General features: G+C 48.0%; 1 protein-coding gene across 2 annotated transcripts; it reads left to right on the forward strand.

Moving 5' to 3' along the window:
* Nucleotides 1-646: 646 nt before the first annotated feature.
* On the forward strand, nt 647-12,590 carry TRIM63 (tripartite motif containing 63). Of its 2 annotated transcripts, none has more exons than XM_082366935.1 (9): nt 647-952; nt 1,855-2,030; nt 4,852-5,020; nt 5,812-5,907; nt 7,128-7,361; nt 8,127-8,149; nt 8,490-8,614; nt 10,864-10,935; nt 11,999-12,590. In XM_082366935.1, the coding sequence occupies exons 1-9, from the start codon at nt 794-796 to the stop codon at nt 12,007-12,009; spliced, it is 1,065 nt and encodes a 354-aa protein (XP_082223061.1). In that variant the 5' UTR covers nt 647-793; the 3' UTR covers nt 12,010-12,590. The 2 variants fall into 2 exon arrangements, with proteins under 2 accessions (XP_082223061.1, XP_082223062.1); XM_082366936.1 differs by having other exon boundaries at nt 648-952; nt 1,858-2,030.
* Nucleotides 12,591-16,742: the final 4,152 nt, after the last annotated feature.

The following is a 16,742-nucleotide window of genomic DNA, read 5'->3' on the forward strand; positions in this document are numbered from 1 at the left end:
GACTCTGTCTCAAGGGAGCCCTTTCAGTATTAAAGTGGAATTAGGGACTTTCCTGGCGGTCCAGTGGTTACGACTTCATGCTTCCACTGCAGGGGGTATGGGTTCAATCCCTGGTTGGGGAACTAAGATCCCACATGCGGTGTGGCCAAAAAAAAAAGTGGAATTAGTGGCCGAAGGATGGAGGGATGGGCTAGCCTGGGTGTGTGGGGGGGTGGGCGGGGACGGGGCGGGACCAAGGCCTTAGCAACATGCTGTGCTGGGGATGGGCCTCATCTGGGGAGCTGCCCAGGACTCCAGAGGAGGGGATGGACCTGATTTAGGTCAGTGAGAGGGCACCGGCTATTAACCCCACAAATCCCAGTGGCCCACTCCCTCCTTACCAGCCTACTGTGGGAGGAGACTAATTTCTGGAGGAAACTCTGGGTACCCAGTCCTGCCTCAAGCCTGTCCACGAACAAGCTGTTCTTGTTTACGACCCCCGTCCCAAGGGAACAGCTATTGCTCATCTTTACATGTGATTTGAGAGGGCTGGTCTTTCAGGCCTGGAGGAAACTCAAGCCTCGCCAGCCGCTTGGCATTGGAATGCTCAGCTGGTCCCTTGCTGGGGCTCATGTGACCAGGGTCCAGCTATAAATATCAGAGGGGCCACAGACCAAGGCAGAATTCGGGCTCCAGGAGAAGAAGGCAAAGAGGCTCCAGGCGGGTATTTTGTGACAAAGGCAAGACCCCAGATCTGCTTAGAGCGAGGCAGGTGAAGGAGACAGCCAGGTGGGTCCCCACGTCTCCTGACAATATGGATTATAAGTCAAGCCTGATCCAGGATGGGAACCCCATGGAGAACCTGGAGAAGCAGCTGATCTGCCCCATCTGTCTGGAGATGTTTACCAAGCCAGTGGTCATCTTGCCATGTCAACACAACCTCTGCCGGAAGTGTGCCTGTGACATCTTCCAGGTCAGTGCTGGGTATGGCCTAGAACTGGGGCCCCAGGCAGCTACTCAGTTTTCCTGTGGTGAAAACTAAAAGAAAATTTCTTTCTTAGCCCAGGACCCTTCCAAACTGGGGCTGTTTTCTCCCCCTCTGAAGTGAACCCCTGCAGAGGCCTCTGGAAGGGGCCGAGGGGGCTAGGGAAGCAGCTCTGGCTGCCCCATTCCTTCTCCATGACGCACATTTCCCCTCCCCACCCTGCCTGTAGCTACTCCACCCCTGTCCTGAGCACCGCAGTTGACTCTCCAATCAGGATTCCAAAAACCTCAAGTGATAAGTGGGAGAGACAGGCGGAGAGGGGAGAGAAGCCAGACCCTGGGGGCTGGAGCCAGCTCCAAAGTGGCAGGGTGCCCAGAGTTTAGGAGGAGGGTGGCCGAGAGGCACTGAGCCATGGAGGCATCTTACCCTTTGAAGCTGTTCCCTATAATATGGTGCAGGAGGGGCTTCATCTCCCTAAGAAAAGAATGGGAGGGATGTGCATCCTGGTTGGGAAGCAGGCCTCAAAATTCCCCAGAAGCACTTTACAGAATGATCTCTCACTACTTTTTCTTTAAAGTAGCAGCCCTAGGAGCTGGCTCTAATTATATGCCCATTTCATAAATGGGCAAACTGAGGCTTGGAGAGAAAATGTTGCTCGCCTGAAGTCATTCAGAGAATTACTGTGACTTGAGCCTAGGTCTGCTGACCTCCAGACCTGTTGATTGCTTGGTTACTTCTCAGGTGCTCCCTGTGTAAGCGGGCTGGTTCTCTCATTTCAGGATAGGGAACTTTAAGTCATCTTGGGGTGAGGAGGGGCAAGGGTAGTCGGAGGTCAGAAAGGGAAGGAATTGAGGAGGGAGCCCAGGCCTCACCTCTGCCCTTGTCACCAGCAGGCTGCAAATCCCTACTGGACCAACCGGGGTGGCTCGGTGTCCATGTCTGGAGGCCGTTTCCGATGCCCCTCCTGCCGCCATGAAGTGATCATGGACCGTCATGGGGTGTACGGCCTGCAGAGGAATCTGCTGGTGGAGAACATCATTGATATCTACAAGCAGGAGTGCTCCAGGTCAGTCCACCCGGCGGCTGGGAGGCCATCCCCTCTCCCCAGCCCGTCCTCCGAGCCCAGCTCTCCAAGGCCCCATCCTGCTTCATCTGCTCAGGATCCAGTCCCCTAGCTGGAAGAGCTATGCTAGCCAATCCAGAGAGCCATCTCCCTCTTCCCCAGGCAGGAGCGGAGGCTCATCTTATCCCGCAGCCCTGGCTTTTGGTGTCACCCAGTGAATGGGAGGGGATCCAGACATTAGGCTGTCCTCCTGGAAGATACTGAGACAGAAACCAGGGGAAAGATGAGATGTAAGAGGGAGAGAGAGGCACTGGAGCCAGCTAAGTGGCCCTGATAAGCAGAGAAATCACCCAGTGAGAACATAGCCAGTTTCTCCATAGCGAGAACACCAGCACGAGACACTGGGAATGCTTCCTGCTGCTGCTTCATGACAATCCTATAGATCAGCGTGGCTTTCATCAGCCCTATTTCATGGATGAGGAAGCTGAGGCTCAAAGAGGTGAAGTCAATTACCCAAGGTTTCCCAGCTGACAAGTAGAATTGCTGGGACTGGGCCCGGTCCATCTGGCTCCAAGTCTCCCTATTTGTGAAATAGCCACTCATTCTCAGGCAGAATTTGTGCGTGGTGGAAGTTGTGCAGTGTTGGGCCTCAAACTGGGGAGAGACACAGCTACCAGGGAGATCTTTACAAATCAGGACATCCTGACAAGACTTCCAGGCGGCTGACCTCATGGCCCTTGTGGTCCCAAACCTTCACCAAGTGCCTGCCTACAGGCAGTATCTGGCCCCCCAAAAAGGTGACAGACCAGTCCTCGCTTGAGAAAGTTCTGACCTGAGAACTGTTTGCTACTCTGACTCTGTTACTCATGCACTGTAGAATATTGGGTAAGTCTTTGGGCCTCCTTTTCCCCTGTCTCCAGAAAGGGACACTAAGATTTGTTATTGTGACTGTCAAGTAGGATTTTGATGGGAAATGTTAAAGATATCAAATATTTATTGAGCAGCTACTGTGTGTAGGCACTGCACTAAGTATTTTCCGTGCATTATCCCTGTTTAATTCTCACAGTAACCCTGTAAACCATTCTTACCCTCATTTTCTGGTGAGGAAATGGAGGCTCTGAGAGGATCAGAGGTTTGTCCTAGGCCACTCAGCTAGCAAGTGGTGGAGCTGAGCGGGAGCCTGTCTGACTGACTGCCCAGTGAACGTTCTTAACCGCTACTGCCTCTTACGTAGCTAGAGTTCAACACTACAAAAATGCAATGATATCGTTGATCATGATAATAATAATAATAAAATCAATATTGCGCCAAAATAGTAGCCCACCCAGTGTCGACCTAGGAAGAGCATGTTGTCAAGGCCTTTCCACAGAGTTGAACGATGATGATAGTTATTGAGGGTCTGCTCTGTGCCAGGCACTGCACATTCAGTACAGACAATTCCTGCCATGATCCCAGTAGCTCTGGGATGAAACCAAGGCTCAGAGAGGTGAAATCATTTGTCCAAGGTCACAATGAGTAAGTGGCAGAACAATCTGGATTTGAACCCCGATGTTGGTGCCTGGGGTTGGGAGGATAGGCCACTGGGATGACAGAGGACACAGGTACCAGACCCTCAGGATCTTGCCTCACCTCTGCACCTACTGCCACCCCAGAGCTCCCTTCCCAGGGGATAGAGACAGGTGGCAAAGGGAGAGCCCTGCCAGCATGGGGGGGCCCTGGGCTAAAAGATGCAAAAAGGTAAGTCTGGAAAGGGGCCTATTTAAGACCTTGAAGGGACAATAATGCCCAGGGTGTGATCAGCCATGCAAGGTTCTTTGGAGGGGAAGCACTGACATGATGGGGGACAGTCATTCTGAGCTGCCTGCTGTGTTAGGGGCTGGGAAAGCAGAGGTGTGTAGATGTGCTCTTGGCTCTAAATGAGTGTATAGTTAGCTGGGGCAGTAAGACCTAGACCCAAAAAATGGAATCTCGGGGAGGAAGTGACCCCGAGAGAAACAAAGAAAACGTGCCAGAGGCCCTAAAAGGAGAGAGAGAGAGACAAAGGGAGAAAGTCATCCTAAGAGTGTGTGTTTGGGAGGAAACAGAAAGAAGCGATTCTGGACCCTGGAAAGAATCTCAGACTGGAAATCAAGGCTTGTGCTGGGCCATTGGATGGCCCTGTGTTGCCCATGTCCTAGTTGTGTGACTTGGGGCACACATACTGCCTCTCCCTCAGAGCCTCGGGGCACCTTCACGGCATGCTTACTGATTTATTCTTTCTACCTGTATTTAATTACCACCTTCTCCATGCCAGGCACTATACACTGCAGATTCAGGGGTGAAGAGAATAGGCAAGTTTCCCTGCTTTGATGGCGATTACAGTCTGGTGGATTAAATATAGAATTCAATGAGGCCATGAGTATAAATTGCTTTGCTCGGATCCCAGCCTGCTGTAACCAAGAGCATGGGGACTATAATTAGAGCAAATGAACTCTAGCCTCCCATGCCCTGACTTTCTGGGTGACCTTGGGCAAGTCAATTCACCTTTCTGGGACCCAGTTTCCTCTTCTCGAAAATGTCTCAAGATGACTCTGGGATTCTGCAATCCATCCCATGTCCTGTACTGGCAAGGCCTAGGGCCAACTCCATCACTGGAGTTTGAATCCTAGTCTTGGTGTCATTGGCTTCCCTGGTCCTGGGTCCTCAGAGGATGGAAAGAAAAGGGTTTGGGACAGCCCACCACTGAGAGCTTGGGTCATAGATCTGGGGTGGCCTCCTGGGGCTGGGGGAGGAGACAGGGACTCGAGACTCCCACCTCGTGACTTATGACTCTTCTCCACTTCAGTCGGCCCCTGCAGAAAGGCAACCACCCCATGTGCAAGGAGCACGAAGATGAGAAAATCAACATCTACTGCCTCACATGTGAGGTGCCCACGTGCTCCATGTGCAAGGTGTTTGGGGTCCACAAGGCCTGCGAGGTGGCCCCACTGCAGAGTGTCTTCCAGGGACAAAAGGTGCTGACCTGAGCCACTTCCACCCCCAGCCCGAGCCTGCTGGACATACGATTCAGGATGCGGATTTGATCCCTGTAGATCTGCTGAGCCGGCCTTTCAGGAATAGTCCCCCTGGAGGGACTTCCCGCCCGCAGGGCCAGCAGCCCTTGCCTTCCTTGGGGAGGTGGCTGAGCTCATGAGTTATACTTAGAGCCACTTGAGAGCATCTGGGTGTGGCCCCAAGGGAGAGAGCAGATCCCAGGGCCAGGCCACCAGGGCCCTCTCTGGCCATGCCTTCTACCACCCAGTGTGGTTTGGGTCCCAGATACCCCTTCCTGTGCTGGTCACCTCTCCCTAGATCCCTCTGCAGCAGGAGGCAGCTGAGAGTCCTCTCCCTGGGCCTCTGGGCCTGTGGGAGCCCCACCATGCTGTACATGCAGTAAGCTGTGGCTCCCCTTTCTATACTCTTTCCTCCCCACCTCCTGCTCTTCTCTTGATCTCTCTCTTCTAGAATTCTCCAACCTCTTTCTTTTATGGATCCCTCCATTCCTAGAAACAAGCCCCTCCTCTGCCAGCACATTGCTGTGTATTTTGGGCAGCTCATTTCCCCTCTCTGGGCCTCATCTGTAAAATGAGGGATGCAGTATTCCTCTGATATTTTCTGCTCTGGAGCTGAGCCGCACCTCAGAAAGAGGCTCTTTCTCGCAGAGAGGGGAGTGAGGGTGCCGTTTTGCTGCCACTCCCCAGATGGAAGGCCCTGAGACTATTTTTGTCTCTCTTCTCCTGATTCCCCACCCCTTCCTCCCATCTAGACTGAGCTGAGTAACTGTATCTCCATGCTGGTAGCAGGGAACGACCGTATTCAGACCATCATCACTCAGCTGGAGGACTCCTGTCAAGTGACCAAGGTGAGGGGACGACTAGCTCTGCCTGGGGGTTCGAAGCCTCCCAGTGCAGCTTGGTCTCTGGGATGTTCAAGCAGGGATGGTGGGGGAGGGACTGACTAATCAATTCATCCACCTGCTCAACAAACGCTTCTTGAGGACAGCTGTGTGTCAGGCTCTGCCAGAGGTGCTGAGGATGGGGCGGTGAGCAAGACAGACCACGTCCCTGACTTCAGGCAGTGTCCCACCAATAATTCCCAGCATTTATTCAGCACTAGTAGCTTTTAGAACAATGTTCTCCAGTGTGCTGTAGACTAAAGCTTCTCAAACTTTAATGTGCATGCAAACCACCCTGGGATCTTGTTAAAATTCAAGTTCTGATTCAGTAGGTCTAGAATGAGGCATGAGATTCTGCTTTTCTAACAAGCTCCCAGGATTTGCCCAAGTTGCTAGCCCATGGACTACACTTTGAGTAGCAAGACCGTAGAGGCAGAAGGCAACTTTTCTATCCCTGCAAAAGCACCCATGATTTTCCATCTCCCCTTGTGGGGACCTGGAAATGAGATGGGGGAAAGGGATCATTACATTTCTGGTGGACAAAAGAGTTGTGTGAAGGATAGGTTTAAAGGAAGGAAGAGGGATGTTGTTATTACCCATAACAACATAACATAACAACGTAATGTTGTTATGTTATTAACAAGCCCCAGTCTGACAGAGGGAGGGGCTCCCAGTCTGACAGAGGATACTAGAGCCCCCAGTCTGATGAGATGCTATTATTATACCCATTTTATAGGTAAGGAAACTAAGATGTAGCGTCAGTGTTGGACAGAAGGAAGCCTCAATGTGGAGGCCACTAGGGGAGGAGCAGCTTCTCCACCTCTCTGATGACCAAATGATGCAGAGCTTCCCAAATCTGGTCTTGGTCCTAAAATGGGAGGAAGAGTGTGACTTGGGGAGGCCCACATACGTCATCCCATCTCACCTTAGAGTCTCTACTTTTGAGGAAAGATGTAGCTTTCTCTATGACACCAGCCTCCAAATGTTACTGGTGTACTAAGTGGCTAGGAAACCTTAGCAAATGCTTTCTTCTTGCCAAGGCTTCATTTCGTGTTCTGTAAAATGGGGGCGCAGTAAATCTCTCCCAGCTTCAGACTTTTTATTCCTAGCACACCCATCCCAAGAAGGAAGCGTTGGGGATAGGAAGGAGGACCTGCAGGATGTGACTCCAAGATCTCTGTCCCCAGGAGAACAGCCACCAGGCGAAGGAAGAGCTGAGCCAGAAGTTCGACGTGCTGTACGCCATCCTGGACGAGAAGAAGAGTGAGCTGCTGCAGCGGATCACGCGGGAGCAGGAGGAGAAGCTCAGCTTCCACGAGGCCCTCATCCAGCAATACCGGGAGCAGTTGGAGAAGTCCACCAAGCTGGTGGAGACAGCCATCCAGTCCCTGGACGAGCCCGGCGGGGCCATCTTCCTCTTGGTGAGCAGGACTGGGAGGGTGTGGGCACTTCCGCTCAACAGCTCTGTCTGAGGGTCAGGTCGTGCTCCATCACTGATCACCAAAGAATGTGCCCTTGGGCAAGTCATTTAATGCTCTCCAAGCCTCAGTTTTCTCATCTGTGAAGTGAGCATGTAACAGTTCCTACCTTCTTTCCTCTTAACTGATTTTACGAGGATCATATAAAAGGATGTTTGCGAAATGGCTTTGCAAGCGGCAAAATACAGTGTCCACTTCGAGACTACTAATTGAGCACATGCCGTAGGTCAGCCACTGAGGTGGAGACACAGATGAACGAGACACAGCCCTACCCTAGAAGAGCTTCTTGGGGGAAACATAAAAGGATCAGCTATAAGATTTTGTGAAGGAAGAGTAAAGTTCAATAAAAATTTCCTAAGCATGTACTGTGGGCCAGGCTTTGTGCTATACACTGGGTATAAAAAGGTGATTAGATATGATTCTCATCTTGAAGATTTCAGAGTTTAAGAGGGTTTAGACTGATACTCCTAGAATCCAAGCTTCCTGCCAGGACAACGGGAGGGTCCTAGGATGATGAGCAAGATGTGTGCAGACGATGGACAGAGGGAAAATCCAAGTTCTGTTCTGCTGAAGCTGAGGAGCGGGTCACAGCTGGGCTAGGGAACGGCACCAAGTGCCCATCTGCAGAGCCCAGTCACTGGTTTCGCTGATTTCCTGGGGCTACCCTCTCTGCAGTCCTAACCCTTTGCTCTTTCTTTTCCCCCACAGAGTGCCAAGCAACTCATCAGAAGGTCAGTGTCTCTCCAGGGCTATGATCCAAGGCCCCAACTCCCTTCAGGGCCTCTGACTTCTGTCCAGAGGGCCTCCTCCTTTGCATTAGGTCTGCTGGGAGGGTCTCACCCCAGGCTAGCTTTCCTGGCCTTTGCATCCCTGCTTTCTTGGACCATCCATTCTGCTTGTGACTGGAGAGGAAATACTCCATCCTCCAGGGGAAGTCACTGGGTGCAAGGCCTGGGTGTGGGCACAAGCACGCGCAGTGGTATAAGTTAGGGCTAAAACAACTCCTTCCTTCTCTGAGGCCAGAGATCTCACTGTGCTCCCACCCCACCCCTTTTTCTCTCTCCCCTACAGCATTGTGGAAGCGTCCAAGGGTTGCCAGCTGGGGAAGATAGAGCAGGGCTTTGAAAACATGGACTACTTTACTTTGGACTTAGAGCACATAGCAGACACCCTGAGGGCCATCGACTTTGGGACAGGTAAGGGGCTATTTCCCCCCAAAATCAGCTTCCCTCCCACTGAGCCCCACATAGAGGCAGAGACACTAGCAAAGACGCCCAGATATCAGTTAAATTCATACCGCCAACTTCTGGATGAGCCCAGAGCCCACCACAGTGCCTGGTACATAATTGTTGCTCAATTAATTATGTATGGATCTGCTATAGGGAGGAACCTGGGGCAATAGAAAGAGCTTGGCAACTGGAGTCAGGCAGACCTAAGGTCAAATCCGGTTCTACCACTTCTTATCTGTGTTGCCTTTTGGAGGCTCCCTCCACCTCTGAAGTTAGGAGCTTCATTTCCTAACTTTAAACTTAGGTAACAAATGAGCCTACTGATAATGACCACCGAATGATGCTGTTGCAACAAATAAGATATTGCTTCAGAAGCCTTTGTAAGATGCTAGACATATACTAGTTATCGCCTAAAGCTAGTCTTGGCTTCAGCTTCTTACTGCTATAATCGCGGATATTCAGGCACCTTAATTTATCTATATTCTGTCCTTGCTTCTGTTTGTGATTACTCTTCCATAACGTACATATAATAATTGTAACAATATAACCATAACAATAATAAAGGAAAAATAATAAGAGAAAATGAGGCAACCAGATGGAGAACAAAGATTTTGATAGTTTGCTCAAGGTTACACAGTTGAAAGATAGCTAGTTAGCAAAGAAGAAAGAGAGGGCGGATCCAATTCTGCTGAATGTTGCATTTGTCTGAGAGGTGATGCTCCAATGATCTGCTGAGAGAAAGAAAGGGGGGTAGAGGTTGTTCAGAAACAGGGAAGAACTGTGAGTGGGCTGGCAAGAGAAAGAGAAAAGCTTCTTGGCACCTCCTGAATCTGCTCTCCTGCAAGCTTTCAGACTCTGATGTGTTAAATCTATTCCCAGAAGCCCAAATGTACCCTATTCTTGGGTAAGGACAAAATGCATCCCACAGCTGAGATGTCAACGGACTTGGGTGTATCCACTGCTGTAGAGCATCTGCTCCACTGTCACCCTCCCTAAGCTAAGATAGTCAAGAGTGGATCATACTATGTGAACAGTCTGACATTGTGACTGTCTGCACTGCCTTCAGTAATCTCCCTGAGCCTCCGTGTCCTCATGGATACATGGGGAGAGTACCCACAGCTACCCTTTATTGAGCACTTTCTATATCCGGGGCACTGAGCCCTAGACGTGAATTTTGTTGTTTAATACAACAACTTTAAGAGGTAGTTCTCTTGTCATCTCCATTTTGTAACTGAGGCAATAAAACCAAGGAAAGGTGAGCGACTTGCAGAGGCCACACACCAGTAAGTAACCCCACGCAGATTCTACCGAGGGCCCTCTGGGGATTTTATGAGGCAGTGCGTGTACAGTCCTTAGCACAAGGAAGCACTTGGCACAGAGTAAGTTCTCAGCAAATGCTGCTATGAGTAGTTAACTGTGATAATGGTTAAACCACCACAAAACCATTCCCTGGGTTATGCACAGATCCCAATTGTCAGTTTGGAGGAATTAACTCTTTCAAGCCTCTCCCCAGATACTCTTGGCAAATGCTCTGAGTCTGTAGTGACCCCTCAGGGCCCCCAAAGGCTTAAGGAAGTGGCTTGAGAGAGGGGGTGGGGAAGGGGCACGTCCCCTGTGAGTAGAGCTTGAAGGCGATACCCCGGGATGGGAGAGTGAGCACAAAGGTTGTGGCAGTCACTGTCTGAGGCTCAGTTTCAGACAACTAAGGAGCAGATGGCCCCAGAAGGGCTCCACGCCCCACATCCACGCCTCTGTAGGCTAAGGAATGCGGAACACTGAAGAAGGAGTGCTAGGCAAGCAGATTTCAAAGGCTGAGCAGATTCCTTCAGAATAAGGACTCTGATCCCTGAGAATCAAGGCGTTTTTGTCCCATTTTCCCCAGGTAAAGTTGATCTGTCTAAGAAATGTGCAGCGGTACACAGTGTGCTTCCCCAAAGGTCCCTCCGGTCGCAGGCAGATCAAGTGACAGACGCTGCTGCTGCTACTGGAAAAAAGGAGGTCTTGAGCCTCCCTCACTTGGAAGGGTGTGGGAAGAAAGGAGGAGGTTGGGGAAGGAGGACACAAGCCCATCACCTCCTGGGCCAGTGATGTCACCACGTGGCCGTTTGACCCCGACTGGTTGTGGAACGAGTGCTGTCTCCAGCCTGGATCTCCTTTGAGCCTCTCCTCTGAGACACCAGCCCCAACCTAATGCAATTGTTCTTTGTCACACACAGGTGAGGAAGAGGAGGAGTTTATTGAAGAAGAAAATCAGGAAGAGGAAGAGTCCACAGAGGGGAAGGAAGAAGGTGAGAAATCCGTCTCCCTCCTTTCATTCATTCATTCATTCAGTGACAACATGAGATCCCTACTGAGTGCAAAGTGCTGTGCTTGCCGGTGGGGTGATGTTTCTTGTTCCCTGTAGGGGTTTTAAACCTATTAAGGTAAAGTCGTGTTCCCTTTACTCTTAGAGAACTCCCCCAAACTATTCATAATAAAAAGCTCCCATTTTACATCTAAATGACCTTCCTAAACTGAAAGTGACACAGCATAACAGAGGCAAAAGAGAACACCCACAAGGCAGGATTGGCCCAATGTTCAAAATTTTAAAAATTAGTTGTCAACATTTTTTAAATTAGTAGATTTTTTTTAAAGGATGTTTTGTTTCTGTTGTTTTTTAAAGAAGAGTTCAACTAAGACTTTGGATTTTCACCTTGTCAAAATTTGGAAAGAGCTAACAACGCTGGGCTTGCCCTTCTCCCTAGTCTCAGAGAGCTGGCTCTGGGAAGCGGTTGCCTCCTTTGGATGGGACATCCATTTGCTAGTTTGCCCCACCACTGTCAGTCTGCCTGCTTGACCCATTCATGTCACCTGGCCCCATAGGTATTTGAGTTTCCCAACCTGGCAGAGTATAGTTAAGGGCCTGGGATCTGAATCACAGCTTTACCACGGACTAGCGGTGTGTTCTTGGGCAGTTCACGACTTTTCTGAGTCTTGACCTACTCATCTATGCAAGGGGGCATAACAGTACTGACCTCAAAAGATAAGACTGTAATCAGAGTAAATTAGGTAATCATTTAACACAGTGTCTGGCACATAGAAACGTCATGTTTGCTAATGTTATTATTTTTCAATTCAAGTTATTATTGGAACTAAATTCCAACCCAGCTAAAAAATACAAAGTAGCCTTCTAGAGTTTTTTGCATTGGATCTGAAATCCATAGCATTTAGGCAGCTAAATTCTATTGCAATTTTAAAAGGAAGAGGCCAGGCAGGAATTGGAGTCTGATAATTTTGTCACTGCATCCTGGTAAGCCCTGGATCCTCCTGAGTCCCCATCTCACCTTGTGTTTCTTCGTCTTTTTCTTTCAGGACACCAGTAAGGAGATGGAGGAGGGAGAGACCGTCTAGATGCAGAGAGACTGGGGAGGGTGGGGATGGGCCCAGCTGCCTTGGTGACAGGCCCAGGGTGGGAGGGGTCAGGGCCCCTGGAGGGGCAATGGGGAGGTGTGTCTTCTCTCTGCTCAGAGAGCAGGAACTAGGAGCGGGACCTCACCGCGGTGTCCAGCGTCACGAACCAGAGTTGGAAACGTGCTTGAAACAACCACACTGGATACTTTTCTACGTTGGTGCAAAATGGAATATTTTGTACATTTTTAAAATGTGATTTTTGTACATACTTGTATATGTATGCCAATTTGGTGCTTTTTGTAAAGGAACTTTTGTATGATAATGCCTGGTCAACATGTGACGGGCGATTGTTATAAAGAAGGGAAGGAAGCCAGGTTGATACAGCCGCCCACTTCCTCTCCTTGGTGGGAGGGGCTCCGTAACACTCACAGACCTAGGAAAGGATAAGGTACTGTATTTCAGTGTCTATTCCTGACATAAGGGACAACGACAGAGTTCGTGTTACATGTTGTTTTAATAAATGCACAGCGCTTTCTTCCATTTATTACCAAAAGAGCTGGGGTTTCATTCAGCCTTTTTTTCAGAGAGGACAGTTCAGGGTAGACGGACAGAAGGCCTGATAGGAAGAGTGCATCAGGAAGTAGACAGTGATGGCAAGCCCAGGTTTCTATCCCACCAAAGAAGTTGTCCTTTAAACCCGCATTTCCCAATGAGAACTGCGTGGAAAACTGGCCCTGAGAGGACCCTCCAGAAAAGGGTTCAATGCCTTATTTTCTGGTTCTCCAGAAAACAGAGCCTGAGGGAAAGAGTAAACACTTTAGTTCAGCTACGTTCCCAGGGCAGCCAGAGTGAAGGGAAGTGGAAGCAAGTCAGGAAAGGAGGGAAGCAAATCCAAAGTATCGCGTTACCCAACTGGCCACAGCTTCACCAAGAGACCCTTGGCTGCTTGCTCAGCCACGGGAGATGCTTCTAGCAGGTTACAAAGAACAGCTTGCCTCAAACAGTTCATCAGAGGGAAGAAGGGAGAGACCTGTCTGCTGGCTTCTTTCACCTCCCATCTCCCAGGATTGGAGTTTGCCTCCCGGAGAGTTAATGCCCTTGCTCTTCCATTGCATCACTTGGCCCTTTGGGCAGCTGCGGGGGAAGCTAGAAGGCACCTGTCAGCTGACCCTGCAGGTGGTGGGTGGAACAGAGCCTCCGGGGGCCAGTGGGGTTGGGTGTGTCTTGTGCCAGTCTCAGCCTATCAGCAACCAATGTTGTGGTTAGACTGGCCCTTGTAGTTCTTATTATGATTTCAAGATGCCCTTAAGTACTAACCATCAGGAAATTCTGAAAAAATAAACGTTTATTACTTACAAGATCTGCAAATTACATAGCATCCCTGGGGTCATGCAGTGAGTTCGCGGGTGGAGAGAGGGAGGGAGAAAGCAAGAGCCTGGGTTCTGCTTTTATTGGGGTCTAGGGTGGGGGCCTAGGGTTTCAAAGGCTCACTCTTTATTGGTGAATTTAGAACATAAGAGAGGGAATTTAAAGCGTGGGAAGAGGAAAAAAAGCGAATGGCTCAAATGGTCAGTTAGCAAAATCAACTAAGATCTCCAAAACAAAGGAGCCTCAGTGGGGAGATGCAGCCTGACTCTTTATCTAGTGCTGTGGCTGGCAAGGTGTTTATTAGAGATAGCCCTGAAGTGGTTGCCTCTTTTGAAATGGATGGCAGTCAAAGCTCAAGTCAGGCACTCACATTACAAAAAAGAAAAAACAAAACAAAACAAAAACTTGTCAGGGCTAACGGCAGGGGTGCTAGAGCTACTGCTGCCCCCGCCGCAGTGGTCACCATGGAGGCTCTGCTGGAGCCCAGATTTACTCCAGGGAAGTCCAAGACAGCCACCCGTGCTAGCCGATGAGGCGATGACCGCGGCTGAAGAAGCATCCAGGCTCTTCATGAACAAGGGGCCAAGGGGCTAGGAGAGAGGTGCAGCTGAGCGAATCTGAGGTGGTGCGTTAATTGGGTCTGAGACACCTCAGATTTAGAAATCTGAGGAACACTGCAGAGTCTGTCCCAACTTTTCGACATTCAGAACTCAGTAGCAACTTAAGGGCTCTGAGCAGTCCTGCCATAATCAAAGCTGTTTAACTTTAGACAAATTACTGGTCCATCAAGTTCACGGTGTTTGGAATACCACCTGATCTTTAAAGCTCTTAATATTTCTTGGTGGATTGACTATATAACCCAGCATTTCCCAACTTATTCATTCACATGACATCCTCCAGAACTAGCATTCTATGGAATTCACTTTACAAAAATGTTTTAAACCCTCACACCTCTGCCCATTTTCACTTCTGGGAGTTTTTCCAAGGCTAACTCAGTCCTTAACTTTGAATTTCAGGTAATCAGATTTTGCTTTCATTTCTAGTCCTTAAATTCTGAAGCTTAAATTTTTAAAAAAAAAATTGTGTAACATATTACATACACACAAGTGCACAGAACTAATTTTAGAGTTAAATAAACTACTGTATAGTGAAATCCTATGCTGTTACTTAGCAGGTCAAGAAAAGGAACATTATATGTTTAACTGAATCACTTTGCTGTACATCCGAAACCCTGTAAATCAATTATACTTCAACTAAAAAAAAAAAGAATAGGGACTTCCCTGGCAGTCCAGTGGTTAAGACTCCACGCTTCCACTGCAGGGGGCACGGGTTTGATCCTTGGTTGGGGAACTAATATCCCACATGCTGTGCAGTGCAGCCAAAAAAAAAGAGAAAAAGGAAAAGAACGTTATCAAACCCAAGAAACGCAACATGTGTCTCCCTCCTCCTGCTTGGAGGTAGCCACTATCCTTTTTTTTGTTTTTCCACTGGACCACCAGGGAAGTCCCACCACTACCCTTTTTTAACAATCATACACTTGCTTTTCTTCATAGTCCTAAATTATCCTCCTATAGAAGACTGAAGGAATTTGAGGCCAGAAAGTTAGAAGCTTTCATCACCTTGAAATCACAAGAATCAGGATTACAACCTGTCCACATTCTGTCTCCAGATTTCTTCTCCAGGTTACTGATCACATGTGAGATAGCCAGTCCATCCACTATCTTGTCACTTATCAGAGGGAGGAGGGAGGGCAGTCAAGGCTCTGTAGTCAGAAATTTGAATTCCAGGGAGATACCCGTTCTTTGCAGATAAGGGAATCTCTACTTTGTCACACAAAGGGCTCTCACAAACCAGAACACTTAAGGGTGGTATGAAGGGTTCTTGATCAACAAGTTTCTTTTAAGATCATGCTGTAAGGAAACTGGTTTCAGAGGATTATTCCATGAATCTTGAATACAGTTCCATAGGCTGCTGCATTAGAATCACCAGAGGTTTATTTTTCCCTAAACCTTTAATTCTGGGAAATTTCAAACTTATGGAAAAGTAGAGGGAATATTATAACATACCCTCCATACTCATCACTCATTTTCAACAGTTACAGACACCTGTTTCTTCTCCATCATTACTCCCTCCCTCCACCAGGATTATTTTAAGGCAAATCCCAGATATCATGCCCTTTTATCCTTCAATACTTTAGATAAAGGTTCTTTTCAAAATCATAACCATTTATACCATAAAAAATGAACAATAATTTCACAATAGCATTAAACTCAGAAGTTTAAAAAATATAGATTCCCAGACCCCCTCCCCAGACTTACAGAATCAGATTCATTGTGGAATGTAGATGTTGACCAAAATAAAAATGCACAACACAAAAGTTGTGAGTTAAGTTTTATTTGGGGTCCTTACTAAAGAGCTGCTCCGAAGAGGTAAGGGAGGAGCCAGGATATATATGAATTTTTTTTTTCTGGGAAAAACATGTAGTCTGCTAATCACAAAAAACAGACGTCTCAAGTTAATGATTTTAGTGCTTTCCTATGTAAGGGAAGCTGCAAGAATCTGGCATCATTAAAAATTTTCATTACATGTGCATCTTAACTACCTAGAAAAATACTTATTTTTCTCCATCCTGAATTCTTCTCAGTGGCCAACTGTAATAGCTAATGGCTTGATCCTTGTAGAACTGGAATGGCAGGAAACATTTTTTTCTTTATAGGGGAATCTACATTTTTAGAATAAAATTGTTGAGGTCTGCAAATTGCTAGGTCATTAGCATAGGACCTTCTGGGGATCTGTGAATAGAATACAAGTGGAGTAGTTTTTCAGTATATCAAAGTCTTAACTAATTAGTCAAACTCTTGCAAATCAATTAAAATGCATCCTAGAAAAGTATTAATTTAAGGGAAATTTGGCATAAGAGTTTGAATATATGTGTCTGGATCCAATTTGTAAATCTCCATATATTGAGAATTTACAATGTGCTTTGCATTAAAGGGAATGAGAGGGACATAGATGACACACTTTTTTAAAGCATAAATGTTTTGCCCTCAAATAAATTATAAGATTAATCTGAGCATAGGGCAGTTTGAAACTGCAACACGACTGAGATGGCCCAGCAAGAAACCCCTGTGAACTGCACCTACCTCACTTACTCTCATCTGATTAAGTGACCAGCCCTATATTTGTATACTTCTTTATTTCAATCCAATTCACAGGCATTTAACTAAGTGCTCAGTAGGTGCTCAGAGCTCAACTAAATTGTAATAGAAGTACAAAATACATCCCAGCTCTCAAAGAGCTTAAAATCTAGTGGGGACATCAGGTGACTATATGTCTG

The sequence above is a fragment of the Balaenoptera borealis genome (genome assembly GCF_965194805.1).
Source record: "Balaenoptera borealis genome assembly, chromosome: 1".
Classification (NCBI taxonomy): Eukaryota; Metazoa; Chordata; class Mammalia; order Artiodactyla; family Balaenopteridae; genus Balaenoptera; species Balaenoptera borealis.

Coding starts and splice junctions, on each gene's coding strand:
- TRIM63 (XM_082366935.1), top strand. CDS start 794: ATGGATTATAAGTCAAGCCTGATCCAGGATGGGAACCCCATGGAGAAC. Junction 953..1,854: donor GTGCCTGTGACATCTTCCAG/GTCAGTGCTGGG, acceptor CCTTGTCACCAG/CAGGCTGCAAATCCCTACTG. Junction 8,150..8,489: donor GCCAAGCAACTCATCAGAAG/GTCAGTGTCTCT, acceptor TCTCCCCTACAG/CATTGTGGAAGCGTCCAAGG.